At 32.9% G+C, this 23,178-nt stretch overlaps 3 protein-coding genes across 3 annotated transcripts in view; all 3 read left to right on the top strand.

The window, feature by feature from the left end:
- LOC139529341 (protein draper-like) overlaps window positions 1-4,157 on the top strand; it is a 194,142-nt gene extending 189,985 nt beyond the window's left edge. Inside the window, exon 9 of the mRNA XM_071325478.1 lies at window positions 3,748-4,157. The gene's annotated coding sequence lies outside the window, so the exon portion shown is untranslated. The remainder of the gene's footprint in view (window positions 1-3,747) is intronic.
- LOC139529284 (neuroglian-like) overlaps window positions 1-23,178 on the top strand; it is a 68,918-nt gene that overhangs the window by 31,007 nt on the left and 14,733 nt on the right. The gene's annotated exons all lie outside the window — the stretch shown is intronic.
- LOC139520552 (neuroglian-like) overlaps window positions 1,678-23,178 on the top strand; it is a 31,400-nt gene continuing 9,899 nt past the window's right edge. The window contains exons 1-11 of the mRNA XM_071313296.1: window positions 1,678-1,943; window positions 4,758-4,820; window positions 14,354-14,462; window positions 15,541-15,917; window positions 16,354-16,488; window positions 17,071-17,173; window positions 17,804-17,991; window positions 18,728-18,865; window positions 19,241-19,399; window positions 19,826-20,007; window positions 21,628-21,718. Coding sequence (XP_071169397.1) covers window positions 4,766-4,820; window positions 14,354-14,462; window positions 15,541-15,917; window positions 16,354-16,488; window positions 17,071-17,173; window positions 17,804-17,991; window positions 18,728-18,865; window positions 19,241-19,399; window positions 19,826-20,007; window positions 21,628-21,718 — 1,537 coding nt within the window. The 5' untranslated portion in view covers window positions 1,678-1,943; window positions 4,758-4,765. The remainder of the gene's footprint in view (window positions 1,944-4,757; window positions 4,821-14,353; window positions 14,463-15,540; window positions 15,918-16,353; window positions 16,489-17,070; window positions 17,174-17,803; window positions 17,992-18,727; window positions 18,866-19,240; window positions 19,400-19,825; window positions 20,008-21,627; window positions 21,719-23,178) is intronic.

Below are 23,178 nucleotides of genomic sequence, written 5' to 3'. Positions count from 1 at the left end.
TGACTTACTCAATTTAAACATGATAACCGTATTTTGTCGGTTGGTTTTTTTCGGTGCTAGGAGGAGGACTTTTGTCCTGCAGTCGACCATCTTACTATACAGATACAAAAGTATACGCATAAGTATCCTTTATCCTGTTTCTATTTGAAGCTAACGGATACATTGAATTCATTGTTTATGTTGCAGTTTACTTTGCCGTCTCCGTTCAAATATTGTCGATTTTAATGAAAAGTAAAGTCGGTAAAATAAAGGTACGTCATGTTTCCATGCGTAAATCATAAATTTTCTGCCAAAAAATTAGAACGAATTTTGTATTTGTAATTTACAATGACGACTTTGAGAGGAGATGTTCACATTAGTGATAGACTTTGTGAACGGCAAGCTACACCAATTATCCAAATATATGATACCGGCCTGAATTAAAAAAAAAACATATACCGGATATATTAATTTTTGTCACACCTAAATTACATTTTAGCAATTATTACGTGGTCGTTCTTAATTTAAAACAATGATCACTTAAGCCTACCGGTAATTATAAATTCTATCAAATATCATAAAACCTTGTACTAGCTTTCGCAAGAAGACTATTTTTTAAATCCGTGTTCTTTAATACTTTAAGCCCTTTAACATTACCCTTTTAGTCCATCGCACTTTAGCGTGATAAACCATCGTACTTTAGCAAACAAACAGCCGTCGCACTTTAGAGTCCTACAGATATATATTCTCCAGGTTGGATTGCAGATTTCTTAAAAAAAATTCCACTCTGTAATTGAATGATGGGTTGATGATCCATGACCCTCCGTCTTGTGTGCCAAGTTGGCATACATTGTGGTAATGGTGCTGTAGAGATCACAACTAAACTCTTTCGAAATCATATTTTCAGAGTCTGTGCAACTGATTGGACTGACTTCTTTTAATAGAAATGGACAGTTTTACCTGTTTCATAGAAGTGATAGCACCATGCAATACTATTACAAACAAGCCAATTATCTACTTCAAGTGATTTTGAAAGAAACATCCAACAAGGAGCAAATGTTACAGAAAATAATCTATCAATAAATACCTAGCAAGATTTCGATAGTCTATAACACACCCAATGTTTTGGACAATATTATCCAGCTGTAGAATATATCAGTTTGTAGGTTAACTTGAAATAATCACCCACCGACGTTAATTTAAGCAATTTACAATCAAATCAATTCAACAACCGATTTACAAAAACACATTTGACGCAGGTTGGTAACATTTATAACATTGGTGTGAATCCAAAAGGGGCGTGTGACATTAGGTTGGAACCGTCCCTTTTTTGACGATCAAAGTATTTGAATGGGGACATATGGTTGTAACCCCCTTTAAAAAATGGCTGAATCCACCCCTGTATAAATGAATTTGTTTGTGAAAAATCCATATAGCCCGATTACAAAAATACATAGTTTTTAAAACATCATCAACTTTCATTACAGTTACTTTCCCGTGAGGTTTTATCTTATATAAAAGACAGTTATCCAATACAATATACATGTACTTACAAGAGCAGGCATTCAAAATATAACAACCGGTTGATAATTATAACAACATCAAACTGTGGGCATTCAAACGTCATTAATTGGATAAATTTTAAAACACACGAAACATCAATTTTTCATTAAAAATAAAAAAAAAAAAAGGATTTCCATATGACAGAAATTCTCTGCACTCAAAAAAAACGAAATCAATTTTATTTAATACAATTATATTGTCAAGGTCAACTTATGTACGCTTCATGCTATAGCACATGGCAATAATCGCATCATTACTCGTCCTTTACACATCTATAAAAGTACAAAAGTAATTTCGCAACGCTTAAGAAGGAAAATCCATAATGACACACTGGTATCCTGGAAGGTTGACTCGGGTGTTCAGTTGGGAAAAAAATGTAAACAGAAGACCGGTCATATTAGGTAGGTAGCTTTAATTTTATTGCGCATGATTTTTTTTAATGATTATAGTATGTATTTAAGGTAGCACAATACAAAGATTTTTTTACTTCCAATCCCCAACCTTTAAAATGCTGTTACTTTCTTAAAATTGCATATAAATTAATAAAAGAGGTAGATGTAGATAGATAAAAGAATAATCTTTTAAATGAATGTAATAATTTTGTGATGCAATCATTATGTAATCAATTATTATGCAATTAGTGGCAAAATCTTGGTCAGTTCACTTGAATGAATTTAGCTCTTTCATCTCTATAGCTACACAAGAAATTTGAACGTTATCTTAATCAGCACAGCAGCAGCTTCAAAAGGGTGTCTCAAATTATCGCTATTGTATTCCATTCTCTCATAAATTTGTAATTAGTGTAAACATCCTTACCACATAAAAGTAGATAATGTATGATTAGGTGTAAAATTTGATCTATACATTCTATCCAAAATCTGAGACACCCTTTTGTCGATAATGACTCAAGGAACAACATGTAATAAAATCAACCCTCTAGGGGGATCCATGAAGAAGCTAATTTCAATTGAAACTGGAAATTTGGTGTAAAATTTTGTAGACACAGTTATCATTATAATTGATTACATAATTGTTGTATAATACTAACATTGTATTAATTTGAAAGAGTAGTCTGTTAGCTATCCATGGATACCACTATTATAAATTTTCAAGCATTATAACGAAAGTTACAGCATTTTAAAACTGGGAAATTGGAGGGTTAAAATCTTTGTATTGTGCTACCTTAAATATGCTCCTCCAATAAAGTTGATTACACCCTAGTTTAAACGATGATTTTTTTTACCATTTGATAGTTTAGATGGAGAAACTAAAAGATATATGTGGGTATACAAATATCATTAATATATATACAACTACACGAGACCGATGTTGCATATGTCAAAGTTGAATAATAATAAAAAAAACTCTGCAAAAGGCCAAATATATTATAAGTAAGTTACTATGAAATAAACAACAACAAAGAGAGGGGCACACGGGATACTTATTTCTCAAAGCTCCAAGTTTAAAAGATTGTCCCAATTCCAATCTATATGCGTATTTATTTGGCAGTGGTTATTTTGCAGGCTATTTTGATATTTTTTGCCGATTCTCCATAAAATATCCGAATTCATGTCGGAAATATAAGCCTATTTCTATAGAATGGTTATTTTACCGACACGAGCAATAAAGTGAATTTGTTTCCGGCGCTGGAAAAATAGAAAATATGCTATTTTGCTGGCATTAGATAAGCGGAAGCCAAGTTAAAAACTATTTTGTTTACACATTTATGCGATTCAAATAACTGACTTCAATATTATTTCAAAAGCAAATTTAATTTAAACATTTTTGATTTTTTTTAAAGCTACGTGATTGACTTTGTTATATGACTTATATTGTGTTTTTCTCAAATTTATGATGCAATGATATTTTTATCTTTTTATTATTATTTGTTTTTATGACATACAGTTAAAAAGTCATTTGTATTTTTCTTTTTATAAATTCTTTATAGTTATTCACACTTTGAGTGATTAATGTTTTTAGACGATTATATGTGTCTCAAATATTTTTAGCTGTTTTCTTATTAATTTTAACTATTTGTATATCTCTTTTTTGTTGTTTCATACAGACACAACTATACAACTTATTATATTAAATGTACTGACCCTTTAGGGATCCATAGGGGTCACGGCGTTCGACCAATAACTTCGTTTAAGACAGTGGCGGAACGAGATCTAAGGAATCAAGTAAGTATCACCAGCCATGCAGTAGTCAACGATTCGGTACTGGGATGAATATTAATTAAATGGTCATTTTAAAGGGGCAATAGCTACGAGATCTAATAATTCGCTTTCAGCAGCCAACACGGTTTACTTTTGTCAAAATACACAAAATAACATTGATAATGAATTATTCACTTGCAAGTGAATAATTCGACCTCATTGAATACGTATTCATGTGAACTTCAATTTAACTCCTTAACTTTAGATGGATAACACGTGAATTGTTTGTGTATAGTTATTTAAAGGAAAAGAGTGTCAACATTGCAAGTGAAACAAGGGTAAATCATTTGATTGACTGATTCGATCCATAAAAAATCATTCTTATTCAGGTAAAATCGATTATAAACACTTATTTTTCATCTATAATATGAAATTAAATAGACCTAGAATAATCAAACAGCACGTGTCTATTTATATCTATATTTATGTTTATATCGCTTATATGGTCATAAGATGACTTTAGAGGTCAACCTGATAATTAATTAGATGGCGTTTAGACTAAAATACACGTGAAACGAGACTACGTATTTTCATGCCAGTCCAATGTTAATTGTTTATTTTAGACTCTTAATAGTTTGGATAATTGCGTTACATTGTTATAAATCAAATATGAGAATTTGATTAAAATCGGTGAATATGAATTTGACAGCCATTGCCCCTTTAATAAATTTCCGTATTTGGCACAATTTGGTTCCTCAATGCTCTTCAACTTTGTACTTGTTTGGCTTTATCACTATTTTGATCTGAGCGTCACTGATGAGTATTCTGAAGACGAAACGCGCGTCTGGGGTATAAATTATAATCCTTGTACCTTTGATATATACAGTATGATTTTTGGTCATTGTTTAATGCTGCAAGGTGACCTGTATTTATTCATATCTTAGTTCATTGGCCCTTTGATTTAATTTTTTCCATTGGTTATCATGACGAATCTCCCGTTTTGTATACAAATTCTTATCAATAAGTTTCTTAACAAACAATCTCTATGTTTTTTAGACTGAATCATGAAAGTTTGGTTTGTGGCAATCTTCACACAATTCATCTTACCGATACGTACAAGTAAGTATTTGTTCAAAATTGCTTCCATATTAATGACACACAGATGTTTTTAAATGATGAGATATCCAGCATTTATCATTCTTTTCAATATCATATGGTGAAATCGCCGAAAGACCCATGCTAAAAAATATTGAAACACTATCATTTTAAATTGACAATAATATCTTGATGTAAATTAGATACACCCATTCGATCTAACGCCGCCAAGGTGTATCTAAAAATCGGGTGGTTTCCCTAGCCTCAAGTACACGCACACGTACAAGTTCCGCTGCTAAACCACTCTAATACTTCTTTTTTTTTACATTTTAATCGTTTGTAATAAGACGATATAAAAGCTCTTAGAGCTTATCTTTTCGGTATAGAGATATTTGTCTATAAATGAACTCGAGTAGTTTACCAGCGGCGGATCCAGCCATTTTTAAGGGAGAGTTCCCAACCCAGGATTAAAGGGGGGCTCCAACCAAATGTCATCATAAGGTTAGTGTTGCTTAGTCTGTAGTTTTCTATGTTGTGTCTTCTGTACTATCATTTGTCTGTTTGTCTTTTTATTTTTAGCCATGACGTTGTCAGTTTATTTTCTATCTATGAGTTTGACTCTCCCTCTGGTATCTTTCGTCCCTCTTTTAAATGTATTGATCGTCCAAAAAGAGGGGTTCCAACCCCATGAACCCGCCTCCTTCTTGGATCTGCCATTGTATACCCCATAAAAATATATTTCATCCGCAAATCCTCAGATGAAAATTACGAGAAGAAAAGCCGGAAGTGCGTTTCCTCTATACAAGACCCACCAGTGAAAATCAAACCAGTTAAAAGGTTAAAAGGCCAGCATAAACTACCAGGTTGAAGAACATGGAGGACCAAACTCATTTCGAAAGGTTTGGTCAAATACATCTAAGAAACCGATGTGGTCTTCTCTTATAATTAAAGATAAAGTAACTGTCGTTGCCATTCATGTATTATGTTTGAATGTATTGAAAAAAATTCGAGAATATACCACTCCTAATTCATATGAATACAGTGCACGGATGCCTATGACCCCAAGTTTATATTTGAAGTTCAATAGTGCCAGAAGACCTAATTCTATATTTTAAATATAAGGCTGCATAATGACTCAACTTTAGATTTTAAATCAGTACACAGGTTCACTGCGGCTTTCCATATAAAGCCTTTCTTACACGATGAAACTGAAAAAAAATCTGAAGTCGTTATCTGTTAATATCAATTCGAATTATATTACATCTGAAATCCTGTTTGCTTGTAGGAAAGAAATTTTTAAAGCAAACGTATATCAAATTATCAAATGAACCGAATCTATCTCAGTCAAAATCATTACACACCATTTATACGAGAAATTGTTTATGTGTCATTGGAAAAACCTATATATATTTAAATTCGTAAGCGCTTCATTTTCAGTGACTATACACATAATACAAAAAAATGGAATTTGTTGAGGATAATGAGAGAACTAAAACACAGTTTTGACATTTTTCAGTTTTACTTTGTCAAAACCGGTGTAAATGAATTTAAATATTATTGAAATAATTGATTAATATGTTGTTTTCTTCATTTTATAGACAAATATTTCAAATTCTGCTGTACCGCGAAATGAATGTAAATATCACGGTACTATTAAAAAGTAACATATTGTTTCATGTAAAACAAATTCGCGCGAATGTAATTATAATTGTATACTTATTTCTCCGTAACTATGTATGTTTATGAGAATAAAATATTCGTATTCGTATTAAGATTAAAAGTAACACTTTAGCTGAAAAGTCATTAGTAATTTTGAATAACCTTACAGTAATTTGGTGCGACCTAAAATAGGTATAAGTAAACTCTGGATAGCAAGACAGTGACAATTTTTTTAATATTCAACATTTCAATCAGTTCAATTAAAAAGACGATCGTTTACCAATATTCAATTGAATAAATCAATCAATAAAAGAGATAAACCAATGCAAAAAACTCCCAACAACTGAAATAATCTTATATATGTCTTTGCATATCTTTATTCTCCACAAACCATATACATAGGTATAGAGAAGACATGTAATTTAAAGAATTCACAATACGAATACAGTTGCTAAGAGCATCTTTTGATAACCTTTATAGATTAAGGAAGTTCATTAATTCTAATTTGTTTATGAAGACATGCTCAGCTTGTATTTAATAATATTTGCATAAACTCTAAAAGGATCGAGACTGGGTGCGTTTTCTTTCCATGCATATACATCATTCCTGTGTGAATTCACCCACAGGCAATGCGTCACAATCGAGAATAGGACACGGTTGGATAAATTACTAGTCATACGACTATACTGGTTTAGCACTTACTTAAACCTTCTCGTCCAATCCAATTGCGTGAATTTACTACTAATTTTCACAGTAATTACTGATACATTTTCTGTGAACTACGCATGAATGACCACACGTAGGATATTGCATTGTACAGTATCGTTATCAAGATTTAAAATAAAAAATACCACTGGCTATTTTGAAATAAAATGATATGTTTAAAATTAAATTAAATAGTTTGTTATTAGTTTTCACATTAATTTTTGAATATCCTGCTATTTAAATCTTTGGATCTTAAAAATGAATTTTACGATTGTAAGTTTCTTTCATTTCTTTATAGTTTGAATAGAGCACAACGCCATCTTCTGACCTATAAATAAAAACTGTTTTGATATCTCTTTGAGTAAGGCCCGAGCTCTGAATTGCATAGCATATATATTTTTTCATAGACTAACCTACTCATACCTAAATTAACAATAGATATTGTTGGAAATCACGCACAGAAGAGAACGTTAACGCAACGCGGCATTATTGTATATCCAACGTTGTGTACTTATGACGTTATCTTGTACTTCAGTCATCAATACAAATTCATACAGTTTAGACGTCTTTGTTATATTACATGCAGTTTTAGTAAAACCACTTTACGATATTGGTACCGTGACCAGAAGAAGATTACTTCAAAGCTGAAATCTATACGAGCGGGACACAGAAGTGCAGTTTCTAGGATTTTAAGAAGATTTGAGGAGAGAAGTGGAACAGAAGAAAAACCGGAAGAGGACGAGCTGGAAACAATTCTGGATACATTAAAGGAAAAGCAAGATATTCTGAAGGATTTGGATAAGAACATTTTAGATAGTATACAAGAAGAGGATATAGAGCAAGAGATACTTGACACAGATGAGTATAAATTTAATTTAGAGACGAAAATACGTAAAATTCGTAAATTTATTCACGTTCATACATCTAGTTTAAATGCAGCCGCTAGAAGTTTTTCGCCGCACAATGAGACACTGCAACCCATTCAAAATGTTGGACCCGTATATAACATAAGAGATGACTCACAAAATACTGGCCTCAATTTCACGTCTTTACGTTCAAATTCGAGCGTCAATAGCAGCAACTTTCATAAACTACCGAAATTGAATTTACCTACATTTGATGGAATTGTACTTGAATGGCAATCCTTTTGGGATTCTTTTGATTCCGCAATTCACAACAACAACACTCTAACCGACGTTCAAAAGTTTAATTACCTAAAGTCGTTACTAGAGGGAGAAGCATCATACACAATTGCCGGATTTGCTCTTACGCACACAAACTACAACAAAGCTATTGAACTCATACATGAAAGATTCGGACAAAAGCATAAGATAATCCAGTCGTACATGCAGGCACTATTAGACATACCCGCACCAAAGAATACGCTTTCACAACTAAGAAATTACTATGACAGAACAGAAACATACATACGTTGACTAGAATCTCTTGGACAAGCTCAAGACTCGTTTGGCTCGTTATTAGTTCCAGTCATACTTAACAAAATGCCTAGTGAAATACGACAAAACTTAACACGTGAGCACGGTTCGTCAGATTGGTTTCTCGGTGATCTTAGGAAATCTAACTTTAAGGAGCTGGCCATTTTAGAGTCTGGTAAAAGTACAGAAACAGGTGAGAGTCCGAGCGCTACAGCTACGTTCTTCACAAATACAAAATCACGTAAAAATCTGGCCAAAAAACAATTCAACCAATTAAACACAGAAATCTCATACCATAAGCTGTGCATACTACAAGGAACCCCACTATTCGTCAGAATGTACTAAATATACGGATCCAAACGACCGCATGACAATTGTAAAAAAGGAAAGACTATGCTTTAACTGTTTAGGGCGACACAGTGTAGCAGATTGTAAATCAAAATCAAACTGCAAGAAATGTAAAAGACGTCATTACACAAGCCTATGCAACAAAGACCATGACAAGGAAACTGGAACTACAAGTAGTACATGTACAGTACAAACACACAACGCGGAGGAAGGTGAGACAACAGTTTTATCTTCATCTCTAGACCGTGATCGCCCAAATGTCTTGTTAAAGACCGCAATTGCACCGCTAAGCTACAGAGGACAAACGATTGACACCAATATACTTTTTGACGAAGGCGCCCAAAGGTCGTTTATAACAAGGCAAGTAGCAGATACATTAGATATAAGACCAACATGAAGAGAGGCAATAGCATTATCGGGATTTGGAGACACTGACAAGAACAGCAGAGTACAACAACTAGATACAGCAACAGTTAAGTTACAAGCTATTTATGGCGACCATATCTCAGTAGATGTTTTAATTGTACCAAAAATAGCCGCACCATTGACGACTTACATTCATACTGCCAAAACTATGCCGTATTTACAACATTTAAGATTAGCTCAAGCCGTAAATAAAGATGCATCATTTGAAATATGATTACTTATTGGAGCTGACCAATATTGGAACATAGTTGAGGATGAGAACATCAGAGGCGAGGGACCTACAGCAGTAAGGTCCAAACTAGGATATCTACTCTCAGGACCTCTCAAAGGAACCCACTCAGTGAACACAAACGCATAAATGATGAATGTAATTGTTTCAACCAAACGAGAAGAGTTTGATCTAGAAAGGTTCCGGAAGATAGAAACAACTGGGACCGAAAATTTGGATGCCGATTTTAAGTTTAATCAGGAATTCCAGGACGTGTATGAAAAAACTTCGATCCGTTACCATGACAACCGCTACTTTGCAAAACTTCCACGGAGAGAGGACCACCCAACACTACCATTGAATAGAAATATTGCATATCGACGGACAGTAAACGTTGTTAATAGATTAAGAAAAGATCCAAACATGTTAACAAAATATGGAGAAATCATCGCAGAACAACAGAGAAGAGGCTTTATAGAAAAAGTTGACGACAAAATTCCACAAGACAGAAAAGTACATTATATTCCACACCACCCGGTGAAAAAGGATTCTACTACAACCCCAATAAGAATAGTGTACGACTGCAGTTGCCGTGAAACACCTGATATCCCTTCACTGAATGATTGTTTACTAAACATTCCACCAAATCTGAACGACATAGCTGCAATACTTCTCAGATTTCGTCTAAATAAATATGCAGTAACAGCAGACATTGAGAAAGCGTTTCTTAATGTGGGACTAGAAGAAAAGGACAGAGACGTTACAAGATTTTATTGGTACAGCAACCCAACAGACCCAACAGGACAGTTAGTAACTTACCGTTTTAAATCCGTTCTTTTCGGTGCAACATGCTCTTTTATTTTGAATGCTGTTTTACTGAAACATTTGAAAGACAACGTGTGCACCTGGACAGAGAGGTTAACAAATGACCTGTACGTCGACAATATTATTTCAAGTTTTTCGGAAGAAAACGATTTAATAAATTACTACAACCAGACTCGACCATTATTTGCCAACGCAGGATTTAATCTAAGATCATGGGCTTCAAATAGTTAGATGTTGCAGGAATTTGCAAGAAAAGACAGTGTTGTGGACAATGACAAAATTATCAAGGTACTTGGATTAAAATGGAATGCTGAGAAAGACACAATTACATTTGCTAAAAAGGATGCACTTGGTAATAAAAACAAAGCTGTTACAAAACGAGATATACTAAAACAAACATCTAGAATATACGACCCGTTGGGAATTTTAAGCCCAATCACAGTGAGAAATAAAATGTTTTTACAGGAGCTATGGAAGAATGGACTAGATTGGGACCAGTCGTTATCGTCAGAATTTACAAAACAATGGACAGATATCGCTCAAAATCCAGAAAAGGCGCTAGAATTGGAAATACCCCGCATGTACCTTCAAGGAGAGGAAGATATTTCGAACTCAACCCTACATATATTTACTGATGCAAGTGCTAAAGCTTACGGAGCATGCGCATATATTGCGACAGAAAAACAAAGTTCGCTTGTTATGGCAAAAAGCAGAGTTGCTCCGTTAAAACAGATAACAATACCAAAGCTAGAGTTAATGGGAGCAGTAATTGGCGCAAGGTTATTGAATTATATAGGAAAAACTATACATTTTTCTACCGCATTTTTATGGACTGATTGCCCAACGAACTGAAATCCAGCTGACCTTTTATCGCGTGGAGTAGACTTTGATAAATTTGCCGACAGAGACCTCTGGTTTAAAGGACCAACGTGGATTAACGAAGAAAACTTTTGGCCTAAGTGGAATGGCAATTAAACAATAATTCTTACAAATTTAGAAGACACAGAAAATACACAAACTACCGAGGATAACACAAAGAGGAATGCTGTTAACATTGGCCATATTTCTGGAATAGTAGACATTTTAAGGTTTGACACTTACAATAAGTTGCTACATGTTACTGCCTACGTCATCAGATTTATTGAAAATTGTAGGACAAGACAAAGGACCACTAGTCCATTGACCGTGAATGAAATAGACAGATCAGCATTAATGTGGATAAAAGATATTCAACAAAACAGATACTTGGATATTTACGACGATTTAGAAAGAACTGAAAAGTCAAAACATTCTCTGTTCAAACAACTTAAATTATATTTGGACGAGGACAAATTAGTTCGTTGTGCTGGAAGAATACACAATGCACCGATTAGCGATATGACGAAATATCCAATACTTTTACCGGCACATGACAAACTCACAAATTTGATTATACAAGATACACATAAGCGAAGCTTACATTCAGGAATAAATGGCACAGTTACCTTATTGAGACAATCTTACTGGATACCGCAAATTCGTCAAAACGTGAAAACTATTTTGCGTAAATGTGTCACATGTAAAAAAGTTGCAGGACAACATTACCGTACTCCAGAAGCACCACCTTTACCAAAAGACAGACTGCGCGAAGCGCCTCCTTTCACTGTAACTGGTGTAGATGTTACTGGAGCGTTAAAAGTTAGGAATAAGGATGGGAAAGACAGTAAGACATACATATGTCTTTTTACGTGTGTTAGCACCAGAGCTGTACACTTAGAAATAGTTACAGATTTAACAGAAGAACAGTTTATTTTAGCTTTCCGTAGATTCTCAAGTAGGAAATCACTACCAAAAATCATGTTATCTGACAATGCGACAACATACGTAGCATCAGCGAAAGAAATTGATAGACTAACTTCATCACCAACACTTCAAGCAACATTGAATAGTCAAGGGATAGAGTGGAAGTTCATACCGAAGCGAGCGCCTTGGTATGGCGGTTTCTGGGAAAGACTCATTGGACTAACAAAAAATTGTATCAAGAAAGTTTTAGAACGATCTTATGTGAGTTTAGATGTACTTAATACTACAGTAATAGAAGTAGAGGCAATTCTAAATGACCTCCCGTTGACATACATATCTACAGATCCGATAGACGAGGACCCACTGACTCCATCTCATTTATTATATGGAAGGAAAATCGTATCATTACCGTATCCTAGCAACCAACACGTCGATGAGAACCTTGTACAAGACTTTACGCATTCTTCCTCCAACAAACTTTATACAGTGCAATGCCAGATAATTAAGCATTTCTGGTATAGACGGAAGAAGGAATATTTAACCGCTTTACGTGAATTTCATCGCATCAACGGTAATAATGAACAGGATATCAAAGTTGGTGACATTGTTCAAATATACGATGAAACTCCCAGGATTAATTGGCAACTAGCTATTATAAAAGAACTTGTTTTTGGACACGATGGACTCATACGGTCAGTTATGTTGAGGACAAAAACGGAATAACATCAAGGCCAATAAAGAAAATTTACCCTTTGGAAATAAGTACGAATGAAGTCAATATATGTGACACAAAGGAACATGACAATGATTCGAACACACCGAAAGATCGCAAGGCAACACGTGTAGCAGTAGAACGAATCAGGACTTGGACTACAGGGAGAACTTGAACAGAAAATCGAACGTTAATTCAAAGTGACACGATATTATGAAAAGTGGTAAAAGTTTTTAATTTATGATGGACTTTAAAGTTAATTTCATATTTATTATTTGAACAAAGAGACTTTAATTATTTTACAAGTTTTATATTTTCACTTTTCGTGGGCCGGAGAATGTTGGAAATCACGCACAGAAGAGAACGTTAACGTAACGCGGCATTATTGTATATCCAACGTTGTGTACTTATGACGTTATCTTGTACTTCAGTCATCAATACAAATTCATACAGTTTAGACGTCTTTGTTATATTACATGCAGTTTTAGTAAAACCACTTTACGATAGATATATAAGTAAACTCTGGATAGCAAGACAGTGACAATTTTCTTAATATTCAACATTTCAATCAGATAAATTAAATCAATCAATCAATAAAAAGAGGCAAACCAATGCAAAAAAAAAAAAAAAAACTCCCAACAACTGAAGTTATCTTATATATGTCTTTGCATATCTTTATTTTCCACAAACCATATATATAGGTATAGAGAAGACATGTATTAAAAAATTTACAATACGAATACAGCACAAAGAGCACTGATGGGTCGATACCACTGGTGGTGGACGTTTCGTCCTCGAGGGTATCACCAGTCCAGTAGTCATCACTAAGATGTTGACATCAATATCAATTATATGGTCATTTTTACAAATTTCAATTTCCTGTTTACAAACGTATGAATTTTTCAAAATAATAAGGATATTCTTATTTTAGGCATAGATTACCTTAGCTGTATTTGGCAGATCTTTTTTGAACTTTGGGTCCTCAATGCTCTTCATCTTGTAATTGTTTGGCTTTATAACTATTTTGATCTGAGCGTCACTGGTGAGTCTTGTGCAGACGAAACGCGCGTCTGGCGTATTAAATCATAACCGTGGTACCTTCGATAACTATATGTATGAGTTCTGCTTCATATGAGTACGAAAAAAGTGATTGTAAACAAACACAGGCTTTTAATTTTGAACATCTAGTCTACAACAGACTCATCAGTGATGGTCGAAAAATTTATCAAAAGCCAAATAAAGCACAAAGGGGAAGAACATTGATGGCCAAAAATTCCGAAATATTTTGCAAAATAGAGCCATTGTTATAAATATAAATAATAAAATTATCTATTACTGGGGTAAAAATCCTTCAACAGTTAATTTAAAGAATATGAAAATATAAATGATAATTCGAGTATACACATAAATGATGTAGATCTATTACCATAGCATCAAGTATGCTTGTTCATTACAGTACCAAACAGACCTCCATCTATATATGTACAGTCACCATTTGATGTGTTTTACAAGGAAGGAGAAACTGCAGAAATACAATGCGTTGCAAATGGTGTACCCGAACCTATGTAAATATTGTATTGTATTAAATTATAATGAAAATAAAATTACAGTTTGCCTGTATCTTATACACATGTTATAATTTCAACTTCTATGAAATAAAAGACACTACACTCTTCAGGTTACATTGACGCATGTATTCTTCATGAAAGTAATAAATGTAGATGAATATAAGTTTATTCAAAGGATCAATAAGATTACACAGAACGCATGTTAATTTACAAGATTCATAAACACATTACCTGGTTACATCACTGTAAAAACAGGAAGTGATATCTCCTTTGCAATAAGGTTTCTACAAGTAAAGCAAAACTTCCAATCAAATCGTTGTGTTGTTCATGAACTAATTTAGTTCAGATTTTAAGTAGTTTGTGGTAACGAAACTCCTGACTAGATTACTTACAAATTGAATAACGTTCACTGAAATCTGAAGAATAACTATTATGGTCCTTCAGATTTCTGATGTCTTATATTTTATGTCGTAATGTATTCAAATAATTGTAATCATTGGAATCACTTGCCCCAAATTTTCAACTTGATTATTCTGCCTGTAATGGGAGTCTTGACCATAATATATATTTAATTTGTATTTGGTCATTGACTTATACACACCATCTTATGATCTTTTCTGGTATTCCCATTCGACATGTCATGATTTTTCAAAATTCAAATACAATTTAATTCTTATATCCCGTTTCAACTATCATAGAAGCCAGGGATAGCATGCTTGTGATCCCTGTTTAACATTCTCAACCCTGTCCAGAGCAAATTGGCGGGATTAATGCTTACTTTATACTTGTAATAATATCGAATTAGTGTTTTATGTTAGGTGTGTTTGACTTTTGTGTTAATTTTGATATAAGAAAGCTGCAATATGTTATTTTATAAGTAAAACGAATATTCATGAATACTTAAAACTGACTGCCGTCTAGATGTCTATTGTTTATTTGTGACATTAAGTTACTTTGTAATTTGCATTTACACCCATATCTTGTTTTAAAAATTAATTCAAATTAATAACAATAACAATAAATCCTTTTTTTAAATGCCTAATTCTATTTGTCTGTTTTTTGTTCTCAATAAAAGTTATCGATGGACAAAAGATAAAGTAGAGTTTAATCCTAGTGGTCACGGTAATGATGTAGTCCAGCTTCCAGATTCCGGAACAATTATTTTTAACAGACCAGCAAGTGATAATGAAGGAATTTATCAATGCATTGCAATAAATGAACACGGAACATCAATTACTGTCAATGTTAACTTTAGACAAGCGTTGTTGAAATCATTTGGTTTTGGCCCGGACCAAAGTATACCTGTTAAACGTGGACATTCGGTAAAACTTCCATGTACACCAGAAACAAGTATACCAAAAGCTGAACTAAGATGGGTTCTTAGAGATACTAAATCTAATGGGAGAATAGAAGCTATCAATTTCAACAACAGAATTACAATGGATTTAGAAGGTTCGAAATTTTATTACAAACTAAATACAAATATTCGATTACAAAATTTATATTCCGTGTTATAATGATTTCAAATGTAATCAACATTCATGCATATGCTAGAAGTATGGCTTGTATTTTAAATACTAAGGGTACTGAGTTGCAATCCAAGTTTAAAGGTCAATAAATTATATAACCTGGTGTTAAACCGAATTCTTATCTAAGGAACGACTAAAATACAAAAAATCTGTCAATTAAGAAATAACTTATAAATGTGGTCCACACCGAATAAATCGCGATGCGTGTTATTTCACATTGTCAGATAGTCATATTGTTTTATTTTTTTCAATCCCAGGTTTGTGCATTTTTAATTCTTACCAAAGCGATAAATTGAACAGTATGATGTAGTTTAGACGATCATTCTCAGTGTGTAAATTGTTTTCTCTTTGCTTGACAGGAAATCTATACATAACTGCTGTCAGACAGGAAGACTATCAAGACGGGAGAACTTATGTTTGTACGGCAACGAACTACTTTATGAGAAAATCAACCCATGCTCCTGGATTTGTTGTGCAACCAATAGGAAGTACAGGTATTAATGTCCCGCCACTTTTTTTTAAACGTTTAGATGTATAAGTCATATCATTATGTTAAAACTAATGATACACAGTTTATCAGTTCATGATTTTTTAGTGTGTTTGTCGGACGAATATGTCTTTGGAAGCATTAGTATATACAATTTGCACACATGAATGACTATTACATAACGTTATCAGTAAACTACCTCTTTTATTAATCTTTTTATTTTTTCTTGTTTCAAGACAAGACATTGGCAGTAATTTACTAGATCTTGAATTTTTAATTATTTATGGTGTGTGTAGTATAGATTTCATCATGATAAGTGCGGCCTTAATAAACGTATTGTGATAGTGTCTACACCAGGTAACTCTCGTAAAATTCTCCATCGTTACATGTTGAGGAGATACCCACCCAGTCAACGATACCGGTTACGCTCATTTTGAAGTTCATCCTCTTTCCGTAGTTGCTTTTACTTTTTTGATATATTCTAAATGTATTTGCGAAATTTTGACATCCATGAACTTCGGAAAAATACTGTTGCCTGTTATATAGAAAGGCTATTTATGCTTAAATAATTGAATTATTTTTACTACAGGTACCGATGACCAGCTACCGCCACATTATCTTTGGGCAACACCCTCTGAAGTTTTTGGTCTTCTTGGAGAATCTATTAGAATTAAATGTATATATGGAGGAAAGTAGGTAACACTATAAGTAGTCTCAAAACACGTATCCTTTTTTATAAAAATGCTGTTGTGGGTTAGGACTTCTTACAGTGTTTGTTAGAAGTTCATACCTTCATCTTTTGCACAAAAAACAACCAACAGGGTTTACGCCAAATATTGCATAGATATCCCTGACAAGGTATGGTTTGTATAATCAATATGGCTCTTACAGAAGATATACATTGGACCCGCAGAAAACAGATATGAGCATAAACACAGTATCAATATCTTTATATTAGTACTGGGAGATAGGGTTTATTAAAGAATGTGTAGAAAAAGCGAATACAGGGACAACTATTCCAAAATATTATACAATTTGCCATCTAATTTGATCTTAACCACGAAAAAGGCAATGCATGAAGACTGAAACACCTAAGTAAACAAAATGCAAGACTTTTCATATTAAGATTTGTTATTGATGAAATATATAACTTTTAATTATCAAAGGAATTGAAAATAGTGTGCCATCATTAATTATTTTGTATCAATCATGGTTTGATATTTCTCTAAACTTTAATTGTTCACATGGTGTATCTGGTGACTGTCTTTTCTCTAGTTTTAAAATACTAATATACAATTATTTATAAACATAATTTATTTTAGTCCTACTCCAGAAGTTAATTGGGAGAGTGATACTGGAAGAATTCCAAATAACCGTCGTACAATGTCTCAGGGAGGACAGGAACTGCTTATTTCAGAGGTTACAGAGAAAGACCGTGGGAAGTATATATGCTACACTACCAGTCCATCAGGTCAACGAATGCAAAGAAATATTAATTTAATTATAAAATGTAAGTGGATTGGGAATGCAGAAAAAAATGGAAATACTTAAAAACAAGGATAAAAGAAAGGATTACACGAATGACCCAAACAAGTGTACAGTGCAACATACAACACCGACCACTATTACACGACTCTCCCGAAAAAAATAAACACACAATGAAAGTCCAACTGCAATCATGTTTCTCTTTTGTAATTCATCTATTTATTCATTTATTATAACAAACCTGTGAAATTCGTCACCTCAAATGTGTGTTGAGTCAATGACAAGAAATGTAAAATAACAAAAATACCGAACTTAGAATCAAATTCGAAACGAAAAATCCCTTATCAAAAATGAAAAGCCCAAACACATGAATCGAATGTATAAAAACTGTCGTATTCCTGACGGTGGATTTAAACCTTGTTTTATAGCTCGCTAAATCTCTCACTTGTATGACAGTCGCATAAAACTATTTTATGTGAAAAAATGTTCATATTAGCAGATTAAAATGAATTAGAAAATAATTGATGTTGTTTATCAGATGCTTAGTTCACAAAACATCTGAAGAGTAAAAATACTCATAAGGCGTACATATTTCAATATAACCTACGATCAGTTTTAATCGAACGATTTCTTTTTATGAAAAATGTCGCTGATCTTTAATTTCGAGATAGAAAGTTGGCGCCCACAGATTTGGACTTAAGTTTCCGAGAGACATACACAGGTTTTTGAATGAGCAGGAAGTTTAAATTCTCTATTGATAGCAAAGCCTTACTGGGCACCAGGAGGAGAACCTCAGGATAAAGAGGCAAGTGTAGGATCGTCTGCTACATTCTTCTGCAAAGCTTTAGGAGATCCTCAACCGGAATTGGAATGGTATATTAATGGTATCAGACTTAGAGGTATGAACATAAATTTACAGGAAACAATACATCAAGAACTGCAAAATATCTTTCATTGATGAAATTCAAGCAGATAAGCAGATAAATGAAAGCAAATATTCAATATAGCGCCAAAACATCAAGTATTATACATATATTTTTTTTCTGGTTAGAAAAAGGTTAAGTATTTAATTGCTCTTCTTTTCTCTTGGAGAAAGAACAAAATATAATTAACTGCAATGTAACACAATGTGTATCCCTCAGTTTTAGTTGGGAACCCAGATTTGTTTTCTCTTAATCGATTTATGACTTTAAAACACCGGTATACTACTATTGTCTTTACTTTTTACATATAATTGAAATCATATTATAAAATTTACTTGCTTTTTTTCACAGATTCTAAGCACCACTCTGTTAAATCTGTTAGATTTTTGAAACCAGATGACCACAATATAACAATAATAAACTTAGAGAAAAGTGATGTCATGGTTTTACAATGTAATGCTTCTAATATATATGGATACGTTTTTGCAGACTTCTATCTCAATGTTCTTAGTAAGTAAACATTAAAGGACTAAACATTACCTTTTTTCAAATATCAAACGGTTGATAATGTCAATTATGATCACTATTTGTTTCTGTGATGTTCAAAACTAGAACATATTGAAGTAATGTGTTTTAAATAAATCAACAACCAACTAGTTATTAATTATAAAAATGAAATGAAGAATGAATGCATATAAACACGAATCAAACGAAAACATGATGATGACATCTGGAGGGCAACACACTGTTTTCAACAATGAATAGAAGTCTTTACAATATGTGAAGCCCTAAATTGTCGCGAGTCTACACAGTTTTTCTATTAACACCCGATTCACCAAAACTGGTTTTAACAATTAGATTTTAAGGGTAGTAAAAATACATGTTTCATGAACTTGTGGAATCAACGTGTTAACGATTAATGAATATCGTGTTTAGAAGAGAAACCACAGTTTATCAAGAGACCAGTAAAAGAATTAAAGGTAGCAGAAACAACAAATGTTTACCTGACATGCCAAACAAGCGGTAAACCAGATCCCATTGTCACCTGGTACAAAGAAACACAGCAAATTACTGGAGGAAGGTACCAGACTCAAACTAATGGAGATTTATTCATATCGGTAACTAGTCTATATGTCTATTTAGTTGAAGGATATATCTAGGGTAGTATTACAAACTCTGATCCCACAAAAATGGTTCAGAATAGATAAAGAATTCTTGAACAATTCGGGTTTTTTTTGGTTCCGGAAATATAAGGTTTCCTTGAACAGCATTTTTTCTCGAAAATATCAAGAGATGTCTTAACCTTTAATAGTAGATACAGATCAGATGGAATTTATGAACAGGTCAAATCCATCTACTACATAAAAGGCTTTCTCAAAATACAAAATGGAAATACTAGATTGTCATCATTTATTTACTATACCAATTTATTTAGGATATTGATAAGGACAATTTGACTTTGCCTTTTGTCGAAAGTAGAACAGTGACCTATAATTGATTATATTATCGTCATTTGAACTGTGGTAGATAGTTGTGTCATGAGCAATCATACCACATCTTCATTTTTTTTATATTGGTGCAACAGATTGAGTATTTTAAATACCCAAAACAAACGTTTTGAAATATGCTTTTGTAAAAGGTTTAACGATACATGAAGTACTGAAATTGGACTGTTATTTGTTGGTATAATCTAATACACCAGCTTTAAATACAAGGGTTAGTTTTGCATTCTTTGGAACAGCGGGAATTGCACTTGTATCTGTTATTGCGTTTAAAATGTAAGTTCAAAATGAACTTATAAACAGAGCACCTAATAGATTTGTAGTCCCTTTTTGTCCGAGCCTGTGGATTAATTAATATCAAGTCTGATAATTTAATGATTTATTTTGAATATTGGTTTCGGAAATTAACAAAACAAATCTAGATATTTTTTATCTTGCATAGTCATGGGTATGGCTCACAGATCTACTCGTTTTCAGGTTTTAAACACAAAAAATATGTAATGTGTAGATATTATCTATCAAAGATTTATAATGTATAACAGAGTACTACCTTATCAAAAGAAGATAGCTGTACTTGTATTACCATCAATGGTTTGAACATTATTGGATTACCAAATATCTTGATTGGTACACCACTGATCAGTCTTATCTTATGTGGACATGTAGACGAAATACGCGTCTGCATAAATAATATGGACCTAGTATCATTAATGAGTTTTTGTAACAACCAGAGCTAAGCCCCTATTAGTTAACGTTTAATCCTTGAGAGTTTCACCAGCCAAGTAATCAGCACTTTCAAGTTTGAGTTATTTATTTATGTTTAATATGTTTTTAGAATCAATGGGTCTATTCAACTACATTAAAACGTTTATTCTTCGACGGTATCACCAGCCCAGTTTTAACAATTATAACAAATATTAATGAAAAATCAGTGATATGTTCAAACTTGTAAATTTGTTGTTTATGAATTGATAAAATTAGATTTACTGTAAGGTATAGACTGCGTTATCTTTATTGACACTTTTTTTATGTTGTTCAAATTTGTATTTGATTTGACCTTACAACTGTTTTAATTCTAGCAGCATTGGTGGGTATTTAAAATTATGAAAACGAAACGATCCTTTGTCGTTTTAGATTATAAATTATGGAATGTGTTATGAGTTTAATAGAATATTATTTTATCTTATACCGGATACCAAGTTTAAATATTTTAAAATGGACTTCAATGTTTAACAGAAAATAGTACTTTCTGATGCTGGTAACTTCACGTGTGTTGCTGAAAATGAAGAAGGATCTGCTACAGATTGGGGAATACTTATTGTTAGAAGTAAGTAACTCAATTCATCCCAATTGGAAATTCATGCTTTTGAAATTGAAAGACCATTATATCTGTCTTGATATGTAGGCATGCAAAGCCGACTGTGAATGCAGATTTACAGATATAATAATGTAATGTAATTTACGATACATTGTTAACCGTGTGCGTGACATTCATAGCGTATCTTCTTGGTATATACTAAGAGTTTATACAAATATTTACTTTTGTTTTATAAGAGAAAAATTAAAAGATTTTAGAATTATTAAACATAAAACAGATTTGCATTAGAGTAAGACATGTTATCTAAGAGCATTAATACCAATAGTAGCTAGATATACACTGACTAAATTCAAAATAAAGTATAAACAAAAATACCGAACTCCAATGTAACTTAAATTAAAACATGAGAAAGACCAGAAAATCTAAGAAAATCAAACGCTAAACTATATAAAAAAAAAAAATAAAAAAAAATAAATAAATAAATAGCACGGACCGAATATAGAGAACACAAATATCCTGCTCAGACTTGGTACATGCATGTTCTCATAAAATTGAATGTTAAACCCACTTGAAAGACAGTTGCTTCTTGTTCCATTTTATTGACAGAAAAATAACGGCATTACTTATGTAAACAAAAATGAATGAAAAACAATACGCAACAGAGCATCAAAAGACTACCACTGAATTACAAGCTACTGACTTGGGACAGGCACATATATACAGAATGTGGCGAGATTAAACATGTTGTCGGGATCCAAACCCTCCCCTACCCAGGGACAGTGGTGGAGAAGCTTATATTTGAAAAGACGTACGGAAAAAGATTTTTTTTAATTATACAAGTACAATACAGTTAAATGTTAATGCATCAACTTTAATGTCGATTTTCAATCATATTTCCTTGGTGCAATCGTACCATACTCTTTTACGGGACTAGAAATTTTTTTGAAATGTCAATTAAATGATCATGGCACAGACAATATCGTTTTAAGATAATGGGCTAAAAGATAGGAAGATTCTTGAAAAAAAAACCATTGTTTTTGCTGTTTTAGTCCACTCATTCCTTTATGTAGGATAATTATCTTTTTTCTATTTTTAACACGGACTATACAAACCTTGTTTTACTGGTGTTGTGTCCTCATACGTCTAGACAGGGTAATTAACTTTTTATGTGGCTCACAAGAACAACAAAGGTTGTTTTTACTTATTTTCCCTCTCATATTTCTAGGCATTTATATAATGTTTCCTGTGTGTCACAAAGACAACAAATCATTATTTTTATAGATTTCTTTATCTCACATATCTAGGCAGGATACTAAACGTTCTCTTCATGTTTCGAAGCCAACTGACCTTGTTTTATTGCTCCTGTCTCATTGTACATCTAGGCAGGATAATGAACCTTTTCTGTAGATTAAAAAGGCAATTAGTTAAATTGATAATGGAGATTGGGAATGTGTCAAAGAGACAAAAAT

Source organism: Mytilus edulis, chromosome 1 (genome assembly GCF_963676685.1).
Source record: "Mytilus edulis chromosome 1, xbMytEdul2.2, whole genome shotgun sequence".
Lineage (NCBI taxonomy): Eukaryota > Metazoa > Mollusca > Bivalvia > Mytilida > Mytilidae > Mytilus > Mytilus edulis.
This window is presented reverse-complemented; position numbering and strand designations above follow the sequence as displayed.